This window comes from Sparus aurata, chromosome 13, assembly GCF_900880675.1.
Source record: "Sparus aurata chromosome 13, fSpaAur1.1, whole genome shotgun sequence".
NCBI lineage: Eukaryota > Metazoa > Chordata > Actinopteri > Spariformes > Sparidae > Sparus > Sparus aurata.
In genome coordinates this window covers 11,284,175-11,293,419 of record NC_044199.1, presented here as the reverse complement: position 1 = coordinate 11,293,419, position 9,245 = coordinate 11,284,175, and the positions used below count along the sequence as shown (strand labels likewise).

At 38.8% G+C, this 9,245-nt stretch overlaps 1 protein-coding gene across 1 annotated transcript; it reads right to left on the bottom strand.

Moving 5' to 3' along the window:
* Positions 1–115: 115 nt before the first annotated feature.
* Positions 116–7,362, bottom strand: chek1 (checkpoint kinase 1). Its single transcript, XM_030438190.1, has 14 exons — positions 7,202–7,362; positions 6,851–6,916; positions 6,304–6,418; positions 5,335–5,443; positions 4,761–4,825; positions 4,612–4,681; positions 4,330–4,518; positions 2,984–3,088; positions 2,813–2,896; positions 2,651–2,729; positions 2,388–2,556; positions 2,082–2,213; positions 1,894–1,995; positions 116–553 (listed from the first exon to the last, which is right to left on the bottom strand). Exons 2-14 carry the CDS (start codon positions 6,913–6,915, stop codon positions 470–472), a joined length of 1,368 nt encoding a protein of 455 aa, XP_030294050.1. The 5' UTR covers position 6,916; positions 7,202–7,362; the 3' UTR covers positions 116–469.
* Positions 7,363–9,245: the final 1,883 nt, after the last annotated feature.

Sequence of the window (9,245 nt, the reverse complement as noted above, 5' to 3'; positions counted from 1 at the left end):
CATTATCTACCCCTTCATTGCTCGGTCTGATTGATACCATCCAAAACTGGGCTCACCTCACAGCGAACCCTAAATGTATTTGTTTCTGAGTCAGTGATCATTTATCTGACAAAGCTGCTCTTTTAATAATTTATTCAAGACTTCAGACTGTATCATGGTAAACATAATCAGAACAAATTAGTCTTCTCAAAGGCTGAACAAGGACAGACACACACAATTTCTCTACATAACAGACAAACCTAATAACTAACCCCTTATAAAAGCGACGACTGAGAGTTTTTATAAAATGTCCGCCCTCCTGACATCGAACACTGAACTGGTTCCCACAAGAAAAGAAGTGCAAGAAAACAAACAAACACACTTGAAGAGAACAGAAGAATACATTTAAAATATCAGTAGAACAGCTAAATATATACAGGTCCTCAGCACAGCATGTCCACGGCAGTGTGCACTTGTTTTTAGAGGCTGCTTATGCTATCTTCTGCGTGCTGATGATGTCGCCGAGCTTCTGTTTTATTTTCACAAAGAGACGTTTAAACTCCAGACCGTCGCCCTGGAAACACAAAGACACAAACACTCGTCAGCTGATTAGATCCCGGTTGTTTCTGTCTACCTGAGCTTAGTTTACTTCAGTTGGTTTCGACCAAAGGAAATTTATTTATTTTATTTTGGTCGAAAGAAAAGAAAATGTATTTGGTTGCTGTGAACCCATATGAACCAAGTGTTGTAAACATGAACTCATATGTACTGACAGGTAAATCATTGACTGTGCAGTGTTGGTACCACTACAAGGAACTACAGGAAAAAATTCAAAAGAGGGATTTGAAAATATAAAAGCATACTTCTGCTGCTTCGGAGATCGTCTTTTTGTACAGCTATTTTATCTTCTATAAATATAATTCAATTGCCTTAAAAGGTGCATTATGTAGTTTTGTGGAAAATATTTTGATCAGAAGAGAAAGATTTTTTTTATTTTTTTAATGCCTTTTTTAAGCTTAATAAACATTCTTCGTTTTCATAATTGAATAAACTACATAAACAAACTGACCTTAAAGGACAACACAATGTCATACTGTTTTACTTTGCCTATAATTTGGGGATTCTGCCACATTTCTAGATCAATCACAGTTCTTGGGACCTTATATTCCTTGGAAAGAAAAACTTGTTTATTACCTTACTAATATTGTAAATATTAAAATTCTGAGTTTGAATTCCTTCACCAAAACTACACAGTGCCCCTTTAGCAGAGTACTACTATATTATGTGTTTTAGTGTAAAAGTTTAGTGACATAAAAAACAGTCAACTTCCTTGTATGTGTTCACATACATAGGAAGGCCAGAAACCTGGATTAGGAAAATATAAACTGTTAACTGTTTTTTAAATCAACCCAGCAGCGCAGAGGATCTCTACAATCATCACAGTTTTGAGGTGGGTGCCCAACATTACTGTCACCAATTCAGTATGTGACCAAATGTGGTCACAATCTACGGTTCTGTTCCTGAGTTATAAGCATAGAATAATTAGCAAACAATATGACCTTTTGGATATAAAATGTCACCACTTCACCATTTAATCTTATCATACATTGATATGGAATTTTGTCATAACTGCCCACCAAAGCTAATCAGTTCATACTTGACTCCAAGTAGACATTTATGCCAAATTTGAAGAAATTCAAGGCGTTTGAGATAATGCGTTCACAATAATAGGAAGTATGAATGGATGGTTAACCCTGTAGTTTTTTTCTCAAAAACAGGATGTTGCTGCATCTTTATTTATCCCACTAGACAGAAAGTGACTGTGTCAGGTCAGACTGTCTTAACTTGAATGTGGTAGTAGATGATCCATGTTTGAAAGACTAGAATCAACAATTTTGAAATGCTAAAACCCACCTTAGACAGTCTGAAGTCCAGCAGAACTCTCTGATTCATCTCAAGCAAATGGACTTTGAAGATCAGTTTGTTATTGCGTTTGTCCAGCGTACTTACCGTCACCTGAAAAGCAGAGAGAGGTTCAGGATCAAAGAGAGCATTTAACCTCTGTACATTTTTCAATCCTGTATATTTGAGCGCAGATGTACCTGTTTGTTGCAGGTAAGTTTGAAGCCAAGTGCCAGGCCGTCGCAGGCAACGTTCAGGGCTGTGATGGAGGCGTCAGCACTCACGGTGGTGAAGAAACGCGTCATTCTCCGCACTAATCTCTGCCATTGCGACTACATACAGACAGTGAGGAGAAGTCAGGACACGTGAGCATTAATGTATCAGTAAATGTGAAATTATTGAAAAGAGGAAAAGGACAAAAACCAAAAAAACATGTCTGCTCTTCTGTGAAAAAGGCGAGTCTGTGTTAAGAAATGAAATGATGCAGAACCGAGTATAAGAATTACCTGACTGGCTCCTGGTGTGCCCAGCAGCTGACTACCCAGCAACATGTGCTCTGGCTTGGTCGGCTGAGAGAAACTGACTTGACCTTCGGTTTGGCTGATTAGCAACATGGCCTCCCAGCCACCTGGTGCAAAATCAGGCTGAGAGCTGGAAAACTGCATCCTGTCATCACTACCAGAGGACAGAGTGCATTCTAAAAAATGAAAGTCACAGAAAAAAATACACCTTTGAGTTAACATAAAAATAAAAGACACAAAGCTCTGACCTGTTGGCCCGGGATATCAGTCCTGTATCTGACCGAGGACGTTTGTTTCCTCCTGAGCTCAGAGGTGGCTGCTTTACACCTGTACAGACACACAGACATTAGTAAAAGTGAACATTACATTTAAAGTCAATTTGATTCGGTCATGCTGATATTGAGACTTACCTTGAGTAAACCACCGGTCTTTCTGTATATCTGCAATGGTGATGCGTGCATCTGGACTGGCCAGCAGTAATTTGGACAACAAACCTGAAGGAAAAATTTATTGTGAATGACATACATTTCCAAGAGTATTCTATACATGTACTATTTAAACTCTTACAACTTGGGACTCACTTAGAGGTACTGGCTGTATTTTCTTCCAAGGAGGTAGGTATGTTTTCTTTTGAAGCCAATCTGAATACTCCTGACAGCTCTCAGTGGGCTGATCCCAAGGCAACTCTGAAAAAGAAGCAACACAAAGAGAGTGACAAAAGGCTTCTGCACTTTTACTGCATACAGACAATGCTGCTGAAGGCGCAGGGAGAACAAATGGCAATTTTGCCCAGTGGCAACCTGTTGTACTGCAGCTAGAAATTCGTGTAATCGCACCTAGATGAGCCAAGCCGCGCCAAGGTTGGACTTTCTCTAGAGTGGGGCCAAAGCATGCCGATCCTGCCTCCAAGCGGGCTGCATTGCCGTCTAACAACCGCAGCCAACCTGTGACGACTCCCTGACTGTCCTCAAACAAGCCTGTGTTAATATGCTTAACTCATGTCTACGCAGGAAACCTGAGAGGAAAGCAATATTAAAAGATGCTGCGAGTTCATTCTTCGTTATTTTGTGGCTTCTAATTGAATCTCTTTAGTTTCTCTACAGTGTCCTGAGCTGTACCTGCATCATGTTCGCCTGCATCTGTTTCATGAGTTGTGTTACGTTACGTTACTGACAGTGAAAACCCAACCTTAGACAAAGTCTAAAGACCAAAGGTCGAGCAGGAACTTTTCTGATTCCAGATTCTAAAAAGAGAAAATGTTCTGTTTTCATTCCTCCTCTCTGACATGAAATGGAATATCTTTGGGTTGTGAATCATCACCATCTTGGGCTTGTGGCAACCCTGACGGATATTTTTCACCATTTTCTGACATATTATGAAGCAAACAGCTTTCTTGATTGAAAGGTGCAATATGTTCGAAATTTAGTTTAAAACGTTCAAAAGTTATCTAAAATGATCAATGGAATATGAAGTTTATTTTCAAGGAAGTCTATGAACTAAGCATGCTAACCAGCTCTCGGCCTGAAAACCTCTTCCTTCTGGAGGTCCAAAGCTCCTGTACTAGTGGTATAAACACCATCAATCCTCCAGCGGTCTGAGTGTCCAGACCCGAGTCAGCTAATAGGATTGTAGCTGCACTGCAGCCCTCTTTTTGTTTTGGGTTCATGAAGGTGGTCAATTCTTACATAATGCACCAGAGCAAAATAACTGACAGATTAATCGACAGTGAAAATGATTGTTAGTTGCAGCATTGTAGTGAAATGGCATGGAGATGATTTGAAACTGGGTTGTTTTACTGTATATTAACTATATCAATAATGTAGAACGATAAACAAAGCCTGGATCTTAATCCAATCAAATTTCTGCAGAAATCTTGCAAGACAGTCACCGTCATCTCTCCCTGTAAAAACAGATTTTGAGATCTTACCTCCTGCCAGCATGGCAGTGAGGACTATACCACAGGCCCAAATATCTGCAGGCTGAGCTTTGTACTCTGTTTGGCTGAGAAGCTCCGGAGCCACGTAAGGAAGAGTCCCACACAGTCGATTCAGAAGACGCTCTCGTCCTTTGAAGCGAAACATGGTGGCCAGTCCAAAATCTGTCAGCTTCAGGTTGTCTAAAGGCAAAGGAGAACAGTAGATGCTGGTTTTAATATATGCGGACCAAAGTTATTCCAGCAACACATCGATACAAATTAGATTTTCCTCACCTTTGTCATCCAGCAAAATGTTCTCTGGCTTTATATCCCTGTGGGTGATGCCAACACTGTGGAGGTATTCCTGCAAAAGTGCAACTGTGAAATTAACAAAAGAAACACGTGCAGAAGGTAACATCAACACACAAGTTTGCTTCACTCACCACTGCTGCTATTAGCTGCAGGAAAAATCTGTGAGCATCTTTCTCTGCCATCCCCACATCAGGCTCTGAAAGACAAGTAAGAGAACAATTTAAGAATGTGAACTGCCACCATTGAAATAAACAGCAACATATAAATATGAAGCATTTGAACAGAAATACACAGGAGGCCGCAAACTTTATCTCTCGAGGGGGGTTCCTACTCGGTGTCACGGTGTGTTAGAACATGGATTCAACTTACACCGGAATATCCATTTAAAGTGTTACCTCAAAATGCATTTCCTTTTGTTCATGATAAAAACAAGAGAAAAAACATCTAAAAATAATTATTAGGGCTGTCTGCCCCCTCAAATTCACCTTCAAATTAAACCAAGTAAATAAAATCACCGGAGAGTTGCAGTATTTTTGACAGTCTCAAGTTAATACTTCTTCCTAGGACAGATGAATCGTATGAGTGAATGATGAAGTTGTAAATAAATTGGTTCAATCTAACACTCGAATCATCAATTTTTAAACCATAATTGGGCACACCCTCCAAAATAGCACTATATGTGCATCCTGCATTAATCTGCCTCACCAATTCGGTCGAACAGCTCTCCTCCGGTGCAGTACTCCAGGAAGAGGTAGACAGTCGGACCTTCCTTCCGATGGCCAAAGAAGCGCACGATGTTGGTATGATTGAGTGTCTACCAAACAAAAGAAAATGTCACTTTTAAAGCTTAAATTATTTTAGTTTCTCATACCTGCAGCTGAACACAATCTACATCTGACATGTGAAAACATACATCATATATTGTTTGTTGCACTGGCAGGCTGAGAAAAAACTGTTATGTTTAAGATTTACTAGCCTTAGTAACAAATGCAAATCCTGTGCCATTAACCAATTAATGTCCAGAGTGAAATTTTACTTCCTTTACTGTACTTAAAAAGGGCACTGGGTATTTTTGGAGAAGAAACTCAAACTCAGATTTCTCATTTTTACAGTATTAATTAGGTAATAATACAAACTCATGATCATTTTTTCACCATTAATAAACAAACTATTCTCAGAGTAAAATAAGGTCCCCAGAACACTGTTTGAAGCTAGAAAGATGGCAGGGTCCGCCACATATAAACAAAGTAAAAACGTATGAAATTGTCCTTCAAGTTCAGTTTGCTTATTCAGTCATGAAAACAAAAAGAGTTTGTTTATATGGAAATCAGTCAATGAAGACTGATCTCTTGTGATTAAAATGTTTTCTCCAAACTACCTAGTGCACCTTTAAAGTACTAGCTAAGCTCAGCACATATCAATTGACAGTCAGAACGGATTACAGGGACCTGTAATTTCACTCATTTTTTCTTTTTTTTTAATGATGAAATGAGCAACCCCATGTGACTATTGGATAAATATAGTTTGACACAAAAATGTATTTTAAAAACTAAAAAGGAAAAATTCTGTGAGTCCTAACATACTGAATGTAGCCGTTAGTCATTAATAGATTATAGCTCGTTACCCCTTTCACACTTCAACTCATACTGACTGTACTGTGGGTGACTGGCCTACCTTGTGCACGCAGATCTCCTTCTTGACATTTTCAGCACACTCTTTAGCCTGAGAGGTATCAATCACCTTCACTGCCACCGCCTCCTCCGTCTGTCTGTTCACCAGCAGCCTCACCCTGCATCCACAAACCCCCCCAAATATGGATGAAAGAGAGCACACTTCGGAGGAAAGTGAAAGGAAGAATTGAGGCTGTGAAGAAGATCAGGGCCGACTTCGCTAATAAACAAAACCAGGATGTTTACGGTAAATAAATTCAGTTGAATGTCTCATCTTTATCCCCTGTTTATAATGTTTATATTTATCCCTTCTTAGCCTTTGATGCATTCAAACCAAAAGTTTGCTTTACTAGTTTTCCTACTCTATCTCTCCCAGACAGTCCTGTTGTGAGCAAGTTGCAGAAATATGCTGTCTATTGTGACTAGTCCTTTTGCTCCAAACATGAACATTGCTGGCACATCAACTCGGGATCGTGTGGTTTAGAGTGGATACTGGACCCTTGTGTGTGTGAAAATGGTTGTTAATGGTAAAAATAGAGGAGGAATCATACTCTCCATAGGCTCCTTCCCCCAGTGTCTGAACGAGGTCCCAGTCCTGCACGAAAGGCACAGCCATGCTAAAAACAGAAACACACACCACGCATTTACTTATAACTCATATTTTTTCCATGTTTATTCTCGTACTTAACTCCAGGCAAACGCTGCTTCTTCTACGCGATGTCTGCTCGGTGGATAATTACAGTTACAGTTTTTTTGTAAAACGTTATCATGACTCTGTAATGTTGGAGGATGACGCAGTAGCTGTTAAATGTCTAACATGACGCACTCAGTTGCTAAACGACACCGGATAAACACGTTGAAAAGAAAACTGTTATCAACTCGTAGTTAAACGGCTTTCTTACCTGCACAGACCTCCTGTTGTCAAATGTTTCCGCAACGTTTAGACCAACTTCTCCATGTGTCACTGCACTGAATTTGCCACAAATTTGGCGCGTTGTTGTTTTCTCCAGCGACAACTTCCGCCTTGGTCGTCACTTCCGCCTCCACTTCTTCTTCGTGTGTTTTACTGGCGTCGCCCGGCCACCCGTTGTTTGTGTGCAACGACCTCCTACCAAACATGCTCCACATAGCCTTTATCTTACAGCTGTTTACTCCTCCTAGCCACATTTTAATCATAATGAATGCTCACCATATAATAGAAATGCATGATCTAATGGTGCCTCACTAGTATACATAATGGAATACAAATCGAATACTAATAAATACAAACTCAGTTTTTCAAATTTGTAATCATAATAAAATAGAAAAATGCTCTTGTCCAAATGTCAAATTTATACTCAAATAAAGGGGAGTGTTGTGAGTCATGTCAAAAATGCAATTTCTTCGCATTATGTTTATAATTTCAGTAGATTTTTTAAAATGTTTTTCGAATCCTTACATATGTCGGCTGGTTTTTATTTTTGTTTTTCAAAATTTAAATGTGTCTGAATGTATACATGTACATAATTCTAACATATTATCAGCAAAGACTTATTAGTTTATAAAAAACAAACAAACAAGAAAAACAAACATTTAATTTACACAAAACAGATAATGGTGAACCTGTGTGCTTACAAGGTTGGCCGGCTGTTTTATTCTCCCAAGTGTATGGACGTTCTTGGGACCCATTGTGAATTGTTTTGTAACTTACTGAGCAAGAGACTCTGAAATATCCTCCACCACTGCATGTTATTGTTGATTTTCTTTCCAATTTATGTAGTAATAGGTCCCTGCTCTGTCTCTGTATCTGCTAAAGGAACCTAGGCCTGAAAAACACTGACGACCCCTGTGCTAGATAGAAAAAATTGTATATCCTTTATGCACCTCTGATGGTTCAATAGTTCATAGTTTCCAATGTGTGTTTATTAGACACGTAATATTTAAACTCTGAGTCGTAATATAAAACAATCTCAGTCTATCCAGGGTAGCTGGTCTCTCAGTAGCTGCTTCTTTTTGAGTCCATCACTGTCAGGATCAGAAACTATAGCAGCTGATGGAATTACAATGCAAGCTTTGGATTTTTTCTTTCTCCCCCTTTAAATGAGTGCAATGATTCATATGCACAAACTTGTCCGGTCTTGTAATGACAAGAAAAAAAAATCTATGGTCTATTATTGCCTCTACAGTATATATTGAAATCTGTTAAAATACAAATACTGTCGACTTTGAATAAAGCCTGACCAGTAGTATAGTTTCTCCAGAGGGTGTCGCTAAAGGAGAGGCAATGTGATCAATGGGTTGGAAGCTATGCCTATGTTCAGTAAATGCCATAGTAGTCAGTCTATTAAATGCAATTGTTCAAAGTGAAAACAAATGTTTTCCTCTAGAAGTGAGTGTACTCAATAAGTTATGAATTAAAATACATTTAATAAAACAATTATGCAATCCATGATTCAAAACTGAACTGACAACTCAAGCATTAGAATCAGAAGTTAACGGTCACGAATAATTGTCATTAAGTTCAGTTGTGGATGAATTACTGTTATAATTTCTAACAAGTTAATCTACGGACTGTAAAAAGTCGAATAATTACTACAAAGAGACAGAAAATGACCTCTTAGTGGCACTAAGCAAATATGAAGAGACACAAAACATCCATAAAGAGATGATAAACAAACACAGAACAGACAGGGACACAGAACAGTTTCAAAGAGACACCAAATGACAATAATGAGAAGCAAATGAACGACAAGATGAGTCACAAAATGATTACAAAGACACACAAAACAACTGCGAAGAACTTCGTACATGGTGTCCTCTTGACTAACGTCAAAGAAATCTTTGGAATTCAGTCTTTTGCAAATTTTAATGAAACTTAAAGAGTATTTGCAAAGTCTGCAGATGAAAACATTTTAAACATTTTGGAAGACTGAGTCAGTCCAATGACTGTGAGGATCAGAGAAAGCT